Raw genomic sequence first — 23,155 nt, 5'->3', positions numbered from 1 at the left:
TTTTCAGATTTTTGCACTAGGTCTGTGTAACTTTCTTCGGTGTCCTATCAGTACATAATTATCTCTCAATAGCATAAAATATGGATACAGTACAACTGAATGATGGGTCAGTTCTATCGGAGCCACACACCATATCACAAGATGAAGGTAACATAGGTATTATACTCTGATTATATGAATGTTGTAATATGCACTATTAAAGAATATTAACAATTTAGTTCACACTGGAATGAAAATGTAATGATATATTTAAAACATTAAACAAACCGGAATGGCCCATTGTCATGATGCAACAGGAAGGTTCCAGATAACCACGGACCTAAAAGCTCTATCGGTCCAGTTCGAGCCCTAATACTGCTGGCTTGTTGGAAGGCAACCGACCTTTCCAAAGGACAGTGGTAGTGGTGCAGCAGGCTACTGCAAGGGGTTTCATTTTAAAAAATTATGCATCTTGCAAAAAATCCGGTGAGAATATCTATCCCAAATTTTATTTTATAAAGCATCAAAAGTTAGGGTTGCATGACTTAAACTGAGCACATTTCAAATAGGTTCTTCACTTCACAAATGGTCTTGAAATAAAGATTTAAGACCAAATATTGGAAGATTTCAAAACATTGAGTACGCAGAATTTTTAGGACTCTATACTTTAACTGCAAAATTAAAAACAAACACATAGTACAGCATGTACATAATTTTCTATTGTGTTCCCAATGTTCACTCGTACATTTTACCATACAGAAAAATGTAAATTCAACATAACATGTCCATTAATGATGAATATCTCTCACAAGCTCATGAAATAAGCTGCTCATTTCCATTGGCTTAACTGAAAAAAAATGTATATATGTATGATTAATTAGCTAGATACTGTATTCCTGTGGTATTCTAGTGATCATTAAATTAGTTCACACAACACATTTTCTTGTACCCCTAAAATATATGCTTCAAATTCATGAACAGCAATGAACAAAAGCAGACAAACCTTTTCAGCAGTATTTATTTCATTTTTCTTTGATACATGAAGGTTTAAAATGTTTGAAAGCACTCTTTTCACATTTTTGAATTTACAAATATAACTAACTTTTCATGACATTTTAACAGTTTTATATATATATGTATATATATACTTTTTGTTTTATACATATATGTACATACACATTACATGCATATTTAAATATTTGTCTAGTTTTTATATATATTTATATATAAATACATGATCATTTGGACTCTATATAAAACCCAAAGTTCAATGTGTATCTCCAAGAGATGCATACTGTTTTCTTTGCAAATGTTCATTTTATCTCTAAAATCACATTAATATGTATTAAATGATGATTTCACAGACCATGACTTTAATTTACCAAGATCCTGGTTAATCAAAAATGTGTGAAATTGATTATTCCTCCGATCCCACCCAGGTTAGTGTATTTTGGCAACAAAAAGGAGGGAGCAGGAAATAAACAAGCTATACTATCGTTACAAAAATCATCAAAGCTGCACAGTGTTTTCGGTGGTCACAGCAAACACGTCACACCTAACACACACACAAATCCAACATCCAACAATCAATATTTATTTGATTGTTACATTACATACAATGGGTCTTGCATTTTTTAAATTTTTTTTTGGTGTTCTAAAACTGTACATTGAAGAGATAAATGTGGTCTAACAGTACACACACACAGTACAATACACTTTCTTCTTTTAAAAAAAATGCATAGATTCAACTTCACTCATTTGTTTATATTTTCTTTCTTAAAGTACACTTCACACAACGGGCACATTCTGAATTATTTGAATCTCAAAACAACCTGTTGGCACATTAAAGTCCGGCTTTCACTGCACAAAAATACCGTAACAGTTTTGTCAACAAAAGTTCACTTCACATGTTGCTTCTTCAGCCTCAAGCACACCTTAAATGCAATAACTTACAGGGCTATTTTATTATTAATTTGTCTTATTCAATACAACAGGTTCTTTAAAGCTATTCCTATCATCAAAGGCATCTCAATATACATATATTAATACATTGTCACTGGTAACTTGATAGTAAAAACAGTCAACAATGAGAATCAGAATATTTCATTCTTTTCTTCTGCATTCTTTCACCGTTCTGTTGGTTCAAACCTATTTTAATGCACTTATGTTAGACTTTCAGCACTGGGCTCTAGAAAACATATTTAAAGCAACTCTACGCCAAGTAGAATTTGACAATTTACAAGGTATTACTTGGGTAAATTAATTATGACAGAATGTAACCATAATTACTTTTAGCAGCTTATATATTTTTCTATCTATAGAATTAAAACATTTAATTTTTGTTGGACAATTAACTCACTTGTATTTAATTTCATTTTGCTTTAAATTTGGCAAATTGGTTAATTAAAGCAACCGAAGCAAAGGAATAAATATACGATGAAGAGTAATGGTAAGCATATTAATATACTAGATATGTAAAGATATGCCTGAAGATTCTTCTGAAATAACAAATTTACTTAAAAAGTTACTTATATCGAAAAATGAAATGAAAAATTTTATTTTTATTGATTCAAATTTTCACTTAAGCGAAGTTTCTGAACAGTATTGAATTCTTTGATCTGATAAAAAAACATATATTCTGAAATCTGATGGAATGCAAGGGGTAAATTCTCAGTGATAATCTCAAGCATCTTTTTTTCTTTTAAAAAAAATCGTATTGTAACGTAGATATAAAGTAAACAACTAAATTGTCAAACATTACTCGGGCAGAAATCTAACATCAACTGGCATCTTTCCATTGTCATACTTAACGCAAAGTGGATATATCTTCAAAATGGCTCAAACCAACAAAACCGTAAAAGGTAGAAGAGACAGCATGTTCTTGAAGTACATTATACCCAACAATTAGCCAAGGTGACTAACAATACAGTTTTCAATTGGTTGATCTTGAAAAAAAGATACAATTAAAACAAAAACCCAAGGTTCACCAGAGACAAAAACATATATCAATAAAAGCAAGACATCTATAATATACAACAGTGAAATTGTTAGAAAAATCTTATTTGATGGTAAAGTTCATAATAATCATATTCAGTGCAGTTACAAAATTTGAATATAAAAGAAGATCACACTCCTCAAATGCCCATGGTAAATGACAAATATATTTCTCATGAAACTTGTTCTGTATGAAAAATATGAAACTGCACACACCAGTTACAGCAATACTGAAAAATCATTCCACACATATAAAAACATGTTTTTGGCAGATTGCCATGTGGCTATAATTTCCTTTTAAAAACTGGTAAACATTGACTGGATTTCATCTTATAACAACACTATTACAATGCAAAAATAGAGGAAAAACTAACAAATTCATTTCGATTGCCCACAATGCAAGAAACAAAATTTTAAGAGTAGAAAACATTTTCATTTAACATATAAAAATTTACTCCATAATGAAATTACAACGTTAAGGACCTTCTCATGGCACATATACAATCACATGGAACAGCATTCCTGGTAATGTTTTTCTTTATTGTCCAACATCAAGAGAATGAAAAAAGATATGCTTACGGGTTTCTTTATAATTAGAAAACATGGCATACAAATTTATGAAATTTCTTTACTCAAATAAAATTGGTCCACTCAAATTTCCCTGATAATGTGATTACGAGTAAGACACACAAAACACTCGATTATGTCATCTATTATTCCTGAACCACCATAAATCCTCGCTTAATTTTATTCTTACTGAAGAAATCAGTTTCTGTAATTTTCTTTGAATTTTTTGTGCTCACTGAAATATTGCCACTTTCAAGTGAGGTCCATTCTCTCACAACCAGATATTGCTTTCTTCAGGTGCAACGTGGTGCTGTGTACCCTCGAAACTTCAGAGACAAAACACAAACAGTGGTAGAAATGAAGGAGAAAAAAAAGTCGACAAGCTATTTTAAGAGCACAGGTAAAGTGTTGTAAGGAAACTTGATAAAAATACTAAAAGTTGGGCTACTACAACACAATGCAAACCAATATTTCACATATTTACAATCCTAGGGGGCAAAAAACACAAATCATGAGCAATCAATATTTTTCCCTAGAGATGTTCAAACATTACACAAGTCAGAAAAAGAGACTAATAAAAAGTAAAGACATGAGCGTTATAAACACATCTGATATCGCTTTTGAGCACTTATTAACCTCTAAATCCACGTATGTTCATTTACGAAACCCACATATAAAATTCCTATTCCTATTTACTGCAGAAAAATTAGAAAAATTATACATATGGAGTCCATCAAGTCTGTGTTTTGTTTCTATAATTGAATTGGCAATGATCTAGCTATTTGCCACACTCATTAGACCTGATAGTGGTAACAACTATCACACAATTGAATATCAAATTCATCTTAGATAATATGACAAGATCAGATCTATGATGTGATCTAGAATTCTTCAGTCTTAATGTATGTAGTACATTACAGTACAAGAGCTGACTGGCATGGTTCCAAACCACTGCACTCATGTATAGATACTACACAAAGAACATTACCAGAAAATGACACACATGTACTTGTATGAAATAACAGAAGGGGGAAAAATTGCATAGAAGACATACTGAAGACTGACAATTCATTTATAAAATTATGTAAATAGAAGAATAAATAAGAACCTATTAAAAAGAATATCTTTGTTATTAACAGTCACTGCAACATCCAACATTGCAATTCCTTGTTGGTCATGGGAGTAGAAACAGTCTAGACTGGCTATTATTTATCTTTGAATCTTGAATCTGCTCAGCTGGATAATCCCCACAACACATTTAATGAGTTGGGAATGCAACGTTTGACATGGGCAGGAGCTTCCAGTGCAAACTGCCCACTGGAATTCTACACTGTCAGTTCTCAGAGCATTCCCCAGGTTTCTGATACGGTGCATAATCAAGACGATATTGGCCTGAAAAAAAAAGCAATCAAATGAACATTTTTATATATGATTGCACTTACAATTCTAATTATTACTAAAAATCACTAAAATATCTGCCATTCAATCATGAAAGTACTCTTGCACAAATTTAGACAACCAATGAATTATGCACATTTCAAGGATTTTCAGATTTGGGAGTTGGGAGCGAGTTTCATATCTTGTATGATAACCAAACACAGACTAATCAGGATCAGGACCTACAGTTTAAAGTTGGATCTGAACCACTATGAAATGTGCCACCACCACCAAACACTTAACCTGGCATACACTGATTACAAGATGGCAGTTTTATCATTATGTCATCAGGGAGGTACAACCAAAATCTAATACTACATATACCAGTCAATCGGTTATCCTTAAGTTCTAGAATGTTTTTAAGCATTGTAAGATCAATGAAAAAAATTACATATCACACACACAGTCCTACAAGGTGAAACAGGGTTCCTATGTGAACTTTAAATGTATTTTCCTGAGTTTTCCAGAGTAGTCAATACACAGTGCAGTATTGCTATTTTTTATAATAGCCTCAATTTCCCCTCATAGCCATAACATCACCACATTATTATTATTATTATTAGAGATGAGGTGGGCTAGATGGTTGATTTAAAATTTTTGGGAGCTTCGGCATTTGTGGCCATTTTGCACCCTTCTCCTAAGTATACGAGGAAAATCCCCTTATCTAAAAACCCTTACCTTAAAATTAAAAAAGGGGGTCTATAGAGGCCTTTGAGAAAGGTTAAAAATGCAAGTTGTAAAGGGACTTCTACAGGACAAACATGAAATTGAAAAAAGGCAAGGATCGTCAGAAACAGTGTAAAAGGCCCGCTCTTCTCAAAGAAGATAAAAACATTTGGTAAAACACTGTCATGCGAGAAGAATGTGCTGAACAGTTAATACAACGTTACAGGTACGGCACAGCGGAGGGTCCAGCCCTTGCAGCAAATGGCAATGTGTGAGACGGCTGTGTCAGATTCAAAGCAGAGTTAAGATGACTTATTCTCTGTGAGAGAGAATGAGAACAAAGTGAACAAGAAGGTGGCAATCTGCATCAGCACACACCCAGCAGAAGCAAACTAATTGTCAGTATTATATCATATCAGCTCAGTCATTAGGGCATCTGACTACCATGCGAGACACCCTGGTTCGATCCCCAGCAGGGGAGAACCGGGACTTCTTCAACCTGTTCAAGTGGCTTTGGCGCCCACCCAGCACCATATAAAGTGGGTACCTGGAGGAAACTCTGGAGGGTAAAGGCAGCCAGGGGCATGGTGCTGATCACATCACCCCCAGCTTGGCAGAGATCAAGAAAGTGTGGGGACCTAACCTCACACCCCCTATATGCCTTCATGGCATGGTGCAAAAGCAAAGGGGAGCACTTTACTTTTTTTTTATCATATCTGTGTATCAGTAATATTACTGATAATTTTAGCCATTTTTTATTAGTTTTATGAATAAAAATACAATTTGTATTTCATGGTTTTGTGAAGTAAATGTCTAAATAAGCAGTTCATTATTAAAGTAAATCATATTGAATCACTTGGTTACATACATTAATTGAGGTGGTGAATAAATGTTCTGCAAGAATCATTTGCAATTTTGCATTGACTCGGTTATTGGAATCAGTAAATTTTATATCAGTACTGGGAAATTCTTCGTATAAGTTCACTTTTTGAAAGCTAACTAAATGAAGAATCCCTGAGCACATATAATTAAGGACTACGGTTACAGATATTTGTCTGAGTTAACACCTTCTCCAACTATATTGCAGTGCATAAAACAACATTCCAAAACATACCACATATAGAACAAATATTTTCATACTTTTGAGTAGAAATTTACAAATGGACACAATTAATATGTAATGGAAAATAAACATATGTTACAAGCCTATGTCTTCAAAGCAGCTTGTTTGAAGAAAATCAACAGGTAGGAGCATATTCTAGCCCTTCAAATGTACTTCAATGTCTCATTGATCAATTAGGAGATTTTTCCCTGAAAATTTTACTTTTTTCAAATTCCCTGAGATTTCAAGGTTTTTCCAGGTGTGGGAACCCTGTGAAATTTACTGTATTCAAATGTTCAATCAGCATGGCTAGCTGGTTTCATGGTAAGACACATGTAACCAAATCAGTTTTGTTGATTGTGAAAGGAGTACATGCTACAGCTTTGCAATTTATTACACTCTGGTAAATTATGGATAGTGAGCTATATTACTGTACTTCTAACGCAGGCTTTTGTGAAATTCATTATTTTGAACTGGTTACATTTTGAAGAATGTCATGCAACTGCTGAAAATGTACGATAATTTGGACAAAACAAGTATTTATTTTCACCTGAATTGAGAATTTCATAATTTCAGAATGCACATTTAATCACAAGTTATTTACAGAAATATTGGATCCATAAACTAATACAAAAAAAAAATTCTTGTATGCATATGATTATATTAGCATGTTACTACTAGAGTAATGATTATTATTGGTCCCGTCCCTAGTTATTTCGGGTCGGTTGGAAAACAATGAGACTAACTGTATGAATGGAACATTCTTCGCATTAGGGAAAAAGTGACAATGGGGCACGGAACTAGTGACCTTGGTCTATTGACAAGGGCAGGTGGTATTTCTCAAGTCGTGTCGGGTGTAACGTGGACAAACGAGGTGCTCAAGGTGCTCATGGAACGTGACTATCGTGGACAACTTGTTTTTTTGTAGAAATAGGGTGTCACAACATCTGAGATTACGAAAATTATTAAGAAGCACATAATCAATGAAATGGAAGCATGACAACAGTCTACGGGGAAAAAAGAAGTTTCACGATATGGGAAACAGCTGGCATCTGTATTCTGGAATGCTGATGGCATCCTGTTGGTGGAACGACTTGTACATGGAAAAAAGATAAAGAGTGACAGGTTCTGTGACCAGCTCCGTTGGCTTCATTGGAGAATTCAGCAAACATGGCTAGGTAAATAAGCCAAACACATCTTCTTTTACATGATCAAGCCAGGCCCCATATGTCTGCACAGACTAGGCCAAAACTACAGGAACTCCGGTATACCATCCTCAAACATCCTAGATACTCATCAGACTTTGTGCCCTCTGATTATGCCTCGTTCGACAGCATGAAAGAGCAAACATGCTGTTAGAAATTCATCGACACAGAGTCCTTACAGGAACCTGGTGTTGTACCATTCCAAGACTTGTTGTGTCTGGCACTTATGATGCTTCCAAACAGATGGCGTCGAATGTATTGAGGCAGGGGGTGAATACGTCCAGCACACCAAAAAATCTCAAGTTTCCGCTACAATATCTTCACTTCCAAATCAGGCGAGTCTCATCCTTTTTTGACTGACCCTAGTAATATACCATCATGATCGAATTCACTGGAGTTCAGGACACAATGACTTTACTGCTGTATCTAATTACTTTACAAACTTTGTGTAGAACTATTGATGTCCCTGTACTTATGAAACTTTTTACATTATTATTATTATTATTATTATTATTCTTTTTTTTACTTAGCTTTTATTTTCTGGTCTGCTCTGGAAAGGTGATCACATCCAAATGTTGTATGATTTCCTCACACTTATTTTCCAATTATTTATTACTGTATTCTTCACTAATTATGTCTCAAATATATTGTTGGTTTTTTAATTTAAATTATAAAGAATTCTATGGCAAAGTTATTTCTCCTTCAAAAAAAAAAAAAAGAAAAGAAGTACAACATGCACCACAATATGTTCTGCAGATTAGTTGCTCTATTTTCAACTGTCAGTGCACTACATGTCACTTGGGCCTGTGTATTTACTGGCTACTGCAACCGGCTTGCTACGTTGCAAGTTGTCCATCATGACAAGCATGCTTGTGCCTGTCCTAAAGATCCAGTTGCCATTGCCAAAGGTTAAAGAGAATTTAAATTTTATTGATAATTATACAATTTCTTAATATGGCGAAAGCACCTAAAAAGAACATAGCTTTACCTGAATTAAAATCATGATAAAAGCTCCAAAACACAATAAAGCCTGAAGTGGCTAAACATTCCCTTCAGGCTTTATTGTGCTGCATTGTGTTTTGGAGCTTTTATCATGGCTAAACATCCCCTTATGGCTTTTTATTATTGTGTTGTCGTGTTTTAAGTAATGAGCTCTCATCTCACATTTAAAACATATACTGCTACATAAGACTACATACCACAGAATTCAGAACCCCATTAGAGTGCACTTACCTCGTTTAGTAATTTCCTCCATAGTCTGATCCTTGCAGTCGCTCCCTCTGTGGTTATGGCCTCCGCAATTAAAGCAGGTGAGTTTCCCCTTAGAATGTGATGGAGGGTTGAAAGCAGAATAAACTCCAGGATATGTAACGACTGGGGGAGGGAGGAAAGTGGGAGGAGCTGCAGAGATGGGTGGAGTCTGGGAAGTTGGTGGCGTTACATGCATAAGTGGACCGTGATATGCGGCTCCTGGATACAGCATCTCCGGGTTCATGCCGTTGGGAAGTGTTCCTGGAGCTGCGAATTGAAATCCCGGATGGATGGCAGAGATGTAACTGTTGCTTGCTAGTGATGTATTATGTGATGACAGAAATGCAGGAAAGCTTGGGTATCCGGTTCTTAGGGGGAAGTGGGGCGGATTAGGAGGCAGGAACGCAGGAGAATAAGGCACATTAGTTGGGGTTGTAGAGGAAGGTAGGGTAATTTCGGATGAATTAATATTCCTCTGCTGTTGCGTATGAGAGATATTAGAGTATTGTGGTGGCGGTAAACCAGATCCATGGTTACTTTGAGATACCGAGTAGGTAACTGTAGTGTACGACATTTGTGTTGACACAGGGACAGCAAACGATGGGCCTGCAACAGTAGCAGGTTGAGTGGCTGGTGCTTGACAAGTTTGCACACATGGAATGCATACCGGTACCTCGCCTGTCAGAGGTACATACACCTTTCTTTCCTCAGAGTTCACCTTTTCTAGTCGGTTGGCCGATGCAATACTGTCTGTCCTGGTAACCGTTACATTTCCTTTACTAACTGGTGGCGAACTTCTGGACTGTGAACTAATGGATGAGCTAGTTCCACTATTACTGGCGTTGCTTTCCCGGCGACAACTTGGTAACGTCTTCTGGTTGCCTTCAATGATCACCGTCGAAGGATTTGGACCACGAACCATCATGGTCCCTACGCCCTGCAAGCCATTCGAGCTGTAGCCTGGTCGCGAGAAACTCAGCAAAGGGGATGTTGTAGGACATCCCGGCAGGTTGGCTTTGCTTCTTGCAGCGTGTAACGTTGGTATGCGAGGCCTCATGCTCTGGCTACTTGAACTTCCCTGCGCAGGAACTTGCGGTGACTGCTGTCCCCCTGCTTCTGCATGCTGCTTAGCATCACCACTACAGGATGCAGAAGGTTCAGATCCTCCATCGGACTTTGACCCAGGGCACTGACTAACTGGCAGTGTTCTTGGGTCTCTATCCCCTGGGATACTACTATTGTCTGCACTTGGTACGTAATTTTCTGAATCCTCTTTAGCAGCGAAATCTGAAATAATGACAAACATTAATTCTAAATAGCAGCATAAAGCACACATCAACCCTTCTCGCTCAAGCTTATTATATACAGATTCTTCATACAGAAAACGACATAGACCTAAATTTACAAATAAATCTCTTGGCACACAAGGGAATCGAAAAAGTCAGGGGAGAATCATGCTGAGTCTGAAAGACAAACTGAAATTTCATTTATCTGAAGGTAGATGGATCAAGTTTCAAGGTATGAATAGCAACTGAAGTTGGAAGTATGTATACAATATACAATAGCATCACATTCACAAAGAATCTAAGACAAGCAATTTTATAGACTTTTCTCATTTTTCATGTTGATGTATCTTGCCAAATTTCTGGCATTCAACAAATTCATAAACACCTATTATGGTTATGATGCAACAGTTGATTTTTTTTTTAATTTTCAATTTTCTCTTAAAATTTCAAGGAAAAAAAGTAATCTTTCAACAATATGCAATTTTAGAGGTTATCATGGCTACAACTCACCTCTATCCCAATCCTCAGCCTCGTCCTGAGTTGAATGCATAGAAGGAGTATCTGGTGGGGTTGTACCTGGAGATGCAGGTGGACTAGAAAGATCAGATGCACTGCTTGTTGAGTAACGGCCTCCAGTAGGCAGATAAGCAGGACTATCACTTTGCCTTGCATCCACCTGCTCTGGGTGCTGCTTCTCCTTCACAGAGTCCAAGTTCCCGTTGTTGTACGGCAGCATTCTGTAACCTGGTAGGTTCCTCAACACAGCTGTGGGGTGCTGACCCTGTACTAACTGCGGATGGTGCAGGTGACAAGCGTGATGTCCCTGCCCTTTACTGCAGCACTTCGGGAATGATGGAGCATTGGAAGGTGAACTGGATGCGATGCAAGTATGGCACACAGTGTTTGTGACTATGGTGGCTAGGCGTTGCTCGGAGGTGACGTTGCACTGCCCGCTCTGAAGTACGTGAGTGTGGTAGCTTACAGGAGCTATGGAGGTTGGCACCAGCATTGCCGCCGAAGGGGGCAACGGTGGGGGCATAAGGACGCTATCAGGAACATTGCTCGCTACCCTGTGACCTAGAGTTTGGGAAGTATTTGATGATATGGCACCTGTTGCTTTGCTGTCGCTTTGAGATCCAAGCATCGGGAACTTCTTTGCATCTGGTAAGGAGCTGTTAACCTGAAAACAATGAAAAATTAATTTCATGAAAATTTAATTATCTACTGCAAAGCTACTACATATACATAATCAAGGTTCAAAGTCACATTTACTGGGAAGTGAATGAAAAATTTAACGAGGGTTGCATGGAAATTTTATGACAAGAACAGGTTTTATTTGTAAATGTTAAGTGTGTAATTTACTAATAGGACTGGATCTTAGCATACAATGAAAATAACAGAAAATAATTTGCTCCAACCTCTCAAAAACTGATGGCACAAGCATGAAATACAACCTTTCTCAATCCTCACAAAATTCCGCAGCTATGAGTATGACCATTCATATTTGTTGCCAGCTGCCACTGAAGAAAAAGGATGTAAACTTGTTAATCGTGAACTGCTTACATTGGTATCAAATCACAATTTCTGTTTAAATTTAATTATGCATGATATCCTTAATTTTCTTATACTTCTCCAGTTTCTCAAGGAACTCTCTCTAAATGTCCTTCTCTGGCCCAGCGTAAAATATTAATCACTACCGACAAGGAACTAGAAAAGCTGTCATGTGGATGGTTCTAAATACCAAATATGTTTAGTCCCACAATTCCTCATAGTCACCAATCTCATTTTGGTAATTTATGTCCAGTGTAACATGATTATGTATTAAATTCCTTAGTCACTGTATACCAAATCACTTTTTCTTCTACATTTAGGTAAGACAACTGGTGGTAGATACAAAGATATTACAAACATATGGGCACTTAAAAATGTAATAAAAACAGTGTGTATAATACGAGGGAGAGTCAAATGAAAACTGCAAAAGTGCCATTAAAAATCTGAGTTTGGAAATTTGCAGACATAGTCCTTGACGTCTTTCCGAGCTGGTAGTCGAAACAGTGCCGGTAGGTGGGGTTGGATGTAACAGCTGATTTAAGATGGCGGCACCACTACGCAATTGCACCAAGCAGGAACAGCATGGAGTTATTCGATTTTTATGGAGTGAAGGTGTGAAACTGGTTGATATTCATCGGAGAATGCAGACGAAGTATGGGGACGCCTGTCTGTCACAGCGGCAAGTCTACGATTGGTGCAAGAAATTCGCAGGTACGACTTTATTGACTGATGCTCCGGGTCAGGCTCATCAAGTTGTGACAGAGGAGTGCATAGCTGCAGCAGATCGGCTTATTCAGAAAAACCGCCATGTCACCCGGCTGAAATGGCTTCCTTGCTGAATATGAGCTTCGGTCCAGTACAACACATAGTGCATGATGAACTCCGCTACAGAAAAGTGTCCGCCAGGTGGGTTCCTCGACAGCTGACGCAGGAACTGATAGTCCGTCGGGTTGATGCATGTCAAGAGCTGCTGAGGCATTATGAAGAGGAGGCTGAGGATTTTCTAGCTCACATTGTCACCGGGGATGAAAGTTGGGTGCACCATTTTCAACCGGAGACGAAACGTGCAAGCAAAGAATGGCGACATTCGTCTTCGCCGAAACCAAAGAAGTTTCGCAGCCAGCCCTCTGCAGGGAAAGTCATGTTGACTTTATTCTGGGATAAGAAAGGTCCTATTCTGGAACACTACATGCCTCCACGTACGACAGTGACCAGTGCCACCTACACCGACCTTCTCAAGAACCATTTGAGGCCAGCGATATGAACAAAGCGAAGGGGATTGCCGAGTGCAGGTGTTTTGCTTCAACATTATAATGCCTGTTCTCATTCTGCTCGTGCAACCATGAACACCATCGATGACCTACGCTTCAAGTGCCTACCACATCCACCATACTCACCAGATTTGGCACCATCTGATTTCCACATTTTTGGTCCATTAAAGTAGCACCTTCGAGGGCAGAGGTTCAAGTCTGATGAAAATGTAATCGGCGGTACACAAGTGGCTACACAGTCAACTGAAAGAATTTTTGCTCACGTGGTATCGAAGCACTACCTATCCGATGGCGTAAGTGCATTGAACTGGGAGGGGACTATATAGAAAAATAATGTACAATCAAACATTATCCCTGCATTAAAATAGTGGAAAAAAAATTAATTGCGGTTTTCATTTGATTCTCCCTCGTACATGGAAGTAATTTACAAAAGGTAAAAATAATTGACTGCATTAGTGCATTAAAAAAATAAAAATTGGAGATGAGTATCTTATATTCCCAGTGCATGCTTCTCGAGTTGCCTTACATAGAACATGCAAAATTACTGTCATTGTATTTACTTCAAAAGGCTTTATAATCTAATGCTGACAACTTGAAGGAATACAGACACAAATAAAAAGATAGAAGGAATTAGCTTCACGTCCATCCCATCATTGCCAACCAACTTCACATTCAAATGATGTCCTAGCTCTTCATGCAATGCGAGCTCCCAATTGGTAACTAATGATATTCAATGTATAGCAAGACCACAAACAAAAGAACCTTCGGCCAGAAGCCTGCATCTTTCCCTTCATCCATTCAGCTTGCAGCATGGCAAAGCAGCTACATTCTACACCTCCCTGCATGTGTGCATATGAAGCACAGGACATGTGGTTCTGGGCAGGCTTGTTTGCTTGTGGTCTCACTATAGAAATGCCATTACGCTAACTGGACATACTGCTTTGATTTATACATGTGGTCCGCTGACCTCGAGGTGGTTCCCATGCCTTTCCAGAGGGTCTACAAAGGCTTGAAGAATGTTACAAGCTTTTATGTGTGTTGTGAAGATTCAATGACTGTTGATTGTTAAATAAACTGATTTATCTATTTTTATTAATGTTGGAGTACTTTTATAAAACAAAAAACTTTTCAACATAAAATACACATTTTCAGATTTTCATTAAGTTAAGTACAGTTTGTGTTTCCCTTACCTTTGATGCAAACACAAAAACAGTGAGAGATAGAATGCAATGTATTAGAGACTTGTCAGAAAAATGAAACACCTGTAGTGTCAACAAATTATATGCTATTCTCTCCTGATAAAAGTATGATATTGTAATAATTTGTATTTTAATTGCAATAAAGATCTTGATGAGCAACTTCAAATAAATATTTGATGCAATTTAGGAATGAAAATATTAAATTTGTTTCTTGAGTGAAGCAAAACAACATGTTATCTATGGCATCCCCAGTAAGTGAAAGGTTAAGGGCTGTTGATTTGGTGTTCGTAATTCTTTTGACAAGTTGTCTTCATGAGTCATTCTCGACATTATATATACACATTATTCTCAATAATTCCCACATCCTTGAACACTACACAGATTAAAGATTGTTTCTAGAATACAAACATTACATGGCAAATATTCCATATCCATCTCTATATTTCTATCTATAAAGGCATTCAGAATATAAAAATTGTTGCCATTTAAAAATAAAATTCAATAATTCTCAGATGGGTGTACAAAGTGCATTAAGTAAAAAATTACGACTTGAGTTCGTATTGTGAGGGGACAAAAATCTCTTTAGTTGCATGAATGTCTGACAATGTTAAGCTTGTGTGTGCTACAATACACAAAAACAAATTGAATACAGATTAATACAAGAAGGCTTAATCAGACAATTCCATTCTTGGTTTCCTTGACCGAGAAACCTTTGGCATCGACCTGAGAACTAATTAAAACTGCACATTGTGCATAATTCTCACAACTGTTGGAATTAATACTGCAAAGGTTAGGATAGTTTCAAGTTCACTTTGTGCACATACAGGCAGTGGACCACAATTTTTTGTATCCCCCAACCGCAAGAAAAAACTCAAGAATACTAACCACTCATGATTCTAGAAGTGTGTACAGACAACAGTTAGCTAGTCTCTGCCCCCTTCCCCTTCACTCCCTTCAGTTATACAAGAAATTAACTGTTACCCCAAACTACCCTGCCTTCCATTTTTTGTTATCGACTTGTACATCAGGGTAATAGCTTCTGGAAACTAAATCAGATTGATTGTATTAATCTCTGATAAATGTCTGGAGGAAATTGGGAATATTTTCTCATACTTCAATGTAGTAGCACAGCCATGATTATTTCTTGGAGGAACCAAATATTTACTGCATAATCTTTCGTATTGCTTGATTGAAACAATTTAAAAAAAATAAGTTACATGCATGCATACACACACGTTCAAAAAACATGGTTTTGAAAAATTGTTTCAAGGATAGTAAACACTCCTATTTTGGGTTTTGAGAGAGGCGAGGCTTCAGCCCCAAAAGCAATCCCAGCCCAAGATTCAACAAAAAAGCCACCCATAGAGTAACTATTATATTCAAGCAATTTCAGTGATGGGGGTTGAACTGGACCTCTAGATTGTGTGTTGACCCACCATCAAGGTCACTTGGAACGTACCAGAAAGAAATAGACCAGCAATAGGACTTGATTCAGATGTCACATGGACATTGAGTTTACTTTTAATGTTGTTTAATGTTATTAATCGTAATTTTAATGATGCCATTTTTTCAATGCGCGCCATTGAACATACATTTCTTAAGACTTTTTCATCAAACAAGACCTGTTTTTTAATAGTTCATAATAAAAACACTAACAACACACACAATTAAACAAATTGGTTCGACAGGAAAGTCCACAAAACTTCAATACAGAAGAGAAATGGACTTCACAAAATTCTCCCAAAATAATGGTGATATTTAACTCATATACGGCAGCCTATGTGACAGAATGACAGAAGAGGGAAGTAGAAGATGAAACTTATTATCAGAGGCATTCTGGCTGGGCCTTAGGACAAGGAGACAATTCCTCCCTGGATCCTCACCTCCTTCTGATCTCTTGGACCCCTTGGAAGCATTAACAGTTAATGGTGCCACAGTCGACACTAAATATTTGCCTACACAGGAGCATAAGTATTTAAAAACTATACAAAATTACAAGACAAACTGGTATATAAAAATTCATTTGATCTGGAAGAAGTGCCATGGGATGTCCTAAAATGTTGTCCTATTCTTCAAGTGTTAATGTTTGCTCAACTCATATTATGTTCAACTCCTTCAAGTTTTCTTCCAACGAAATCTTCATACATGGTTCAAAAAAATATACACATGGCTATAATACTACCTAACTCAACTTATATTAATACACATCATCAGAAGGTAATACCACCTGAGTAAGTATAACTAAGTTTAATTACATTTAATTATAATTAACATTCAATTATCAAGTACCAATGAAAATAGAAAAAATATTTTAAAAATTTGACATGAAATTTCGTTTGTGTACGTAAAAAATAAGATTTGAGTACTGTGCACCCAGAACCACATCCTCTCCATGCACATTATGTACAAAGAAATCACAATTTGTTAGATCTCTTGTATGAGCACAGTTTCCCTTAGAGAATGTGTAGAAGCTCCAATCACCACCTCAATGGATCACCTTCACCAGAGCAGGAGGTACATCCATATACACCTCATTACCTTGCTTCCTAACTATGGCGATGGAGAAAATAATGGTAGAGAATAATCTTTTAGATCTGAGCATTTCGATGCCCTACATTTCCAACAGATAGGCTTCGATCAGGATGCGGCTGTCTCCTTTGTACAGGCATCCTGAGAGAGAGCAACAGGTTTTCAGTTATACAACAGAACACAGCAATACTCTTGTTGCACACATGTTTGAACATGAACTGGATATTCAAATGTAAGGGATGACATTCCAAAATGAAACATGTATCAAAAATACTGTTGTACTACCTTCATAATCCTTCCCACCCACCACACAATGAATCCTCAATAAGCAACTGCACTGTACTCATACAGCTTTTCACTGCAAAAATTAAAATACATAATACTTGACATCAATTATCCACTAAATCTTACCTAAAAGTAAAGTAAATAGAAAAAAATTAAATACATTTTAAAATTACACTTATCAAAAAATGGTGGACAAGTTATGTATATTTTAGTCCAATAAAGAAAGACAAATGTGACTGAACCAAGGCTCGGCTCGACCTTTGGCCGATGCTCTTTGGAAAAAATCTACGATATTCCAAAATCTGAAAAAAATACATCTGCTTAGAATTGATTCTAAATAATTCACGTGAATCTTCGTGTGGTTTGCTTTCACTGTTGTCTAGATATTAGTAGCAGTTTAATAGGCTTACATAGCAGCAAAACTATTATGAATTTCTAGACAACAAAAGCAACCCACACAAAAAATTCATGCAATTGCTCTAGAATAAATTCTAAGCAGATGTAATTTTTCAGATTATGGAATATCATATCGTTTGTTTTTTTAAACAAGTGGAAATTTCGAAAACTGCTTCCCTGGTGTCAGCCGAACCTTAAGAAGCAAGTTAGAATGGCAATGCCTAATGACCAATCACAGTTCTTGTTCTGGGAATCAATCAAACTACAATAGAAATAATCATACATCTTGCGCAAGTTATGGAAAGTACGAAAGGTGGCTATGGGTGTAACCTGCGCTAGAAGTGAGGAAGGATCCAGGGGGGGGGGGGATGGTACACACACCCAGTAAGGAAAATTTACTCAAAGCATCCCTCAGCTGTTTCACTTCTACCATGTTAAATCATAGGGCCATCCTCTCTACTGGGGCTAAACAAACTTACCTCCAAATTTTCTTGTGTGAATCTGGTCTTTCCTATGCAGAAATTATGAGACAACGTATCCACACCCAGAACAATTTTGTTTATGCTTTGAGGAAACAGTCACTTACAAAGAAGGAAAGGAAGAAGGGAAGTCCATAAGGTATGTGTGTGACAGAAGAATGGAAAGGTTGTGTCTTAAAAAAAAAGATCTTCTGAAACAGTCAGAGGCTAACTGGGTGCAATTGGTTTCTATATTCGTATCACGCCGAAGGTGACTCGAACCCGGGACCCCTGGCATCATAACTCAATAGACTAATCTCTTGGCCATGGGGTCTGGTTGAAGTGCTGGAGAGAGCTTCTTACAAGCACATAACACCGGCAATCTTCATCAGATCTTGAAAAATCAGCTCACAAATTCTACCGGAAATCATACGAAAAATAAAGTAAACTCAGCTTTATGTTAAAAACGCCGTTAATGGTAGATGCAGACTCGCCAACAGCTTTAACGTTTGGAAGTTTGAGTCCCCCTTAAATAGTTCGAGACACCAGATCTCAGCTCCAGTTGTGCTCTGAAATTTATCACGTAAACAGTCGTTGCCTCCGATTTATCAATTGATACACAAAGAGTTACTATGGGAATTGCACTGTCGAAAGAAGTTTATTTCAGGACCGTGCCTTGTCTATTGAATCAACAAGACCATCAAGCTACAAGACACCACAGGTAAACGAACGTTCCTTTATCCCCTTTCTAGTATTCTCAACACCCTGCCAGACCAGTCAATCAAAGTGTTAATATGGAATATTCAAGTGTTCTCCTAATTACAAAGGGGCGAGCCCCCTTTGCTTGTTTGGGTGTTACCTTGTTTCTCCGGGGTGTTACCCCAAGCCATAAACCTACGTCTCGCCTAAGCGAGTAGCTTCAGACTGGCATAGCCTGAGTTCGATTCCAAACACCCGAGAGAGGGTTTTTATATGATTTTTAAGGACTATAAGAAGACTATCTGAAATTAGCCTAAGAGATAGGATTTCAAGGAAAAACCAATATACACTGTGTATCAAAAAGAATAGTCAGATTTCAAAAGGCTATATTTAGGAAACCAATGAACATAAAACCTTGCAGTAAGTTGTAAAATATAAAGTTTTACTTGCAATATGTTTTACTTTGTTGCAAGTAGGTGCCTTCCTGGTGCAGATCACTCTGCGACTCTGCGTGTCAAGATTGCATCAAAGCAACAGAAAGTATTCTGCATGCTCCACTTCAACAAATGCAAGTATGTTACAACTGTGCAGCATGAGTTTCATCGTAAATACGGTACTGCAACACCTACTGCTCAGAGTATTCGACATTGGTACCAACACAGGGTAGGGTGTCAACTCTAGGAACACCTGTCTCCACCCACGCACAAATATATTAACAATATAAAGGGTCTGTGTGAGGGTGGTGAGAGGTGGAATATATACATATTTAAAATATTTAATTTAAGGTGCGAAGTTTACATTTGCCACACTCAGCCTTGAAATACATCTACAGACACAAGTCACAAATGTTAGGGTGATATATTAATCTACAAAAATTTGTTAATTGTATAAAAATGTCAAACTCAAATTTACCTAAGTAACTTCAACATATCTATCTTCAATCCGTCAGATAGATTGTTCTGCAAATGACACTAACAAAATAAACAGAGAATTCTGTTTTACTTTTAACGAAGCTTTTCATTAATTCAAATCTCATCTGAATTTATCATATATATATGTTCTGAGACAATTTTTATTGAGGAAGGAAAAGACGTCTACAGAGAGAAATTCAAGTAGAATACACACAATTCCCAGATCCAATAATTCACGCATAATTCCCATTAAGTAGCCATGCTGCAACAGTTTAGAGACTGGTTGTTTATGTAAAGATAAATCCACAGGTCACCCCAGTGTTTCCAACGAAGATATTGAACGCATCCAGCACAGTTTTGTACGTAGTCCAAAAAAGTACTCTTTGCAGCAGTCAAGGATTCAACTGGTACAAGCTCTCCACCAAGGGGATAAACAAGGACGTGGGGAATTTTGTCAATTCATTCTGGACACTGAGATGGAGGATGAGACTTTTCTTGCATGCTTTGTGTTCAGTAACAAGGGCAAGTTTCACCTCAGTGGCAAGGTGAACCACCATAATGTAAGAATATGAGGATCACAGCAACTACATGCCATAGTCGAGCATGAGAGACTCCCCAAAACAATGTATTTTGTGCAGTTTCCTGACAAAAGATTTATGGTCCATACTTCTTTTTGGGAAAGTGTTACAGGAATGTCATACAGTATCTGAAAATGTTGCAGAACTGGCTTCTCCCGCAATTATCGTGTGAATGTTTTGTTTTGAGTTGGTGTTTTAAGTCCATTTTATGCACAGTATGGCTAATCGGGACTGGACCTACAGTTTAAAGTGGGATCCGAATCACTTGTGCCTCCACCGGGTATCAAACCTGGGACCCCTTGATTACAAGGCAATGACGCTACCACTGCACCATGGGGGAGGCCCTATCGTCTGGATGTATGCCACGCAACCAGAGGTGGGCACATTGAGCACGTCCAAAAATAGTGTAAGTACTTTATATTCCAACATGTATTTCACAACTTACTGAAAGGTTTAATGTTCATTAGTTTCCTAAATATACCTCTTGAAATCAGATGATTCTTTTTGATACACCCTGTATAAATCTGCAGCAGCACAAGACACTACGAGAGTGGGCAAAAGAATGCCTGGAGTGGACAGAAGATCAGTGTGGAAAAAATCAGACGGAGCAACAAAAGTAAAATATTATTTTGTACTGATGGAGAAAACATGGAAGAATAGAAGAATTACATCCTGACTATGGAGGCAAATGCAAAGAACTCTACAAACATTATGATTTGGGTAGATTGGTTGGCCACTGTTATGTGATCAATGGCACATTGAACACCTTGACTTCATCTTGGAAACAAAACTGCTATCTCATATAAGTGATCTCTTTCCGAAGAAATATCCTCATCTGGTTTATGCGCATGTCATTTCTTTTATTTATTTATTTTTGTAATGGTAGAATTGTAACATGTATCTCTGATGGGCATACTGCCGAAAAATCTAAGTTTTGACTGCAAGGGAGTACCATATAGTATTCGACAGAGTGGAACCATAACAGAAAAAAATTGGTTAAAATGCAAGCTAACTAACTTAGAATCAAAGACTAAAATGCAGGATGTTATATTTTCTTACATAATGCACCTACTAAAATAATAGACAATAAGTGTTTTTATCACCATCAGAAATATAGAGTAGGATTAACCTTAATAACACTGATAATTAAATTTCCAACTAAATATACTTATTGATAAATCAGATATATATAAAGGAAGATCAACAATGGATATTCTTAACAATGCTTTGCATTTATTATTCATCATCATAATGTTGTAAAGATTGTAATTGTTCTTCATTATCATAAATAATGTGGCTATTAACTGACAACAATATGATGAGACAAAGCACTTTTAAACTGTATTTTAATAAGTTAGGTTGTTGAATCTTGCTTTGTGTTAACTATAACATTGATAATGCTGTTTTATAACTACAGGCCTGATGAAGGGAGGTTATTAGATTATTTTATACATTTAATACTCTGTGAAAATAGTTCCTTCTTTGGTGAACGGTCTAGATACATTTCAAGCAACTTTCAGTTCTACTTACAAACTCATGTCAATTACATCACCTTTCCTGGAGTCTTGACTGCAAACAATTAAGATTATGCTCAAAACAATTATCTAAGTGACAAAAAAAACAAAACCAATTTATTAGCTAGCAGAAAGTAACACTTCGTATGATTAGTTTCTTTCTGGGTCAACCCATATCAAGTGGACAGCATGGTTTGCTTGACCATTTTTAAGAAAGTATAGATTTTGTGTGGTGTGAGCCTCATGTGTTGACAGTTCAGAACCACTAATATTTTATTTCTACTATCACTGATTTCAAGATGGCAGACATTTCCTTATCATGGCATGTGCCATTTTCTCCATTCATAAGCATAAGTGGCAACTTTTTTATTTCAGCTCTGGTAGGTCCTAGGATTATGACATAAAATCTGTGATGTTAAGCATATTATAGCCTACAATTATAATTATGTATAATATTCTAAATATTATTCCTTCATTCATAATAAATTCTAAGGTCAAAATTGTGTATCCAAATCACTCAAAATGTCTTTTTTGGATATTTTCTTAGGGGGAAGGCAGTTTGTTTCACAAACTGTGTTTTTCTTTTTTTGCAATTACCTATGTACCAATAGTATATGTGAAAATTATTTGAAGCTTGAGACTGATAATTTTTTTTTCTACAAGGTCATAAATATATACTTTTTGATAAAAAAAAATTCGAAGTTCATGGTTAAATATCTCTGATGGGCAGTTGCTTAAAAATCTGAAATATGTACACAATACAGTACTCTATGATAATAACTTCAGTTAAAATTTTGAGTTTGAGATTCACTGCATCATCAGAATCAGAGTGAACTCTTCTCAAGTGATCTTTAAGCTTTGGAACACATCATCTTCACTGAAGCAACTGTTGGCTAATGTCCAGTTTGTTTCATGTCAGGAGTGAGTTTCCGAGGCACCCATGTGCACAAACTTTTCAGTATCCCAGATCTGCGATTATCACTTGCACTCACTCCTGTGATATGCCACACTTGAATTCAAGCTCTGCCTGGGCTATGCGACATTTCTATCAGACTTCATCAACTCAATTCCGATGATCTCCATCAGTTGCAGTATGCGGCCTTCCACTCCATTCTGTCACATATATCAAGAGTTCTTCAGCTGAGGTTTTCATGTTTTCATTACAAGCATGAACAGCCCAAGGTTGCACAGTACTAATGTCTACACAGTCATCCCTTCATTCTCAGATGAATGTCAATTGGGGGCACATTTTCTGCGGTTAGAAACTCGATCACTGC

The 23,155-nt window shown here is 36.9% G+C and overlaps 1 protein-coding gene across 1 annotated transcript in view; it reads right to left on the bottom strand.

Moving 5' to 3' along the window:
• Nucleotides 1–999: 999 nt before the first annotated feature.
• The window catches only part of LOC146001606 (uncharacterized), a 37,248-nt gene continuing 15,092 nt past the window's right edge, over nucleotides 1,000–23,155 (bottom strand). The window contains exons 5-7 of the mRNA XM_083139137.1: nucleotides 10,998–11,667; nucleotides 9,184–10,488; nucleotides 1,000–4,932 (exon numbers count right to left, since the gene is read on the bottom strand). Of these exons, the coding sequence (XP_082995263.1) occupies nucleotides 4,874–4,932; nucleotides 9,184–10,488; nucleotides 10,998–11,667 (2,034 nt within the window). The 3' untranslated portion in view covers nucleotides 1,000–4,873. The remainder of the gene's footprint in view (nucleotides 4,933–9,183; nucleotides 10,489–10,997; nucleotides 11,668–23,155) is intronic.

The sequence above is a fragment of the Lepisma saccharinum genome, chromosome 17 (assembly GCF_977018435.1).
Source record: "Lepisma saccharinum chromosome 17, izLepSacc3.1, whole genome shotgun sequence".
Lineage (NCBI taxonomy): Eukaryota > Metazoa > Arthropoda > Insecta > Zygentoma > Lepismatidae > Lepisma > Lepisma saccharinum.
Note: the sequence above shows the minus strand (reverse complement) of the source record. Positions and strands in the feature narration are given on the sequence as shown.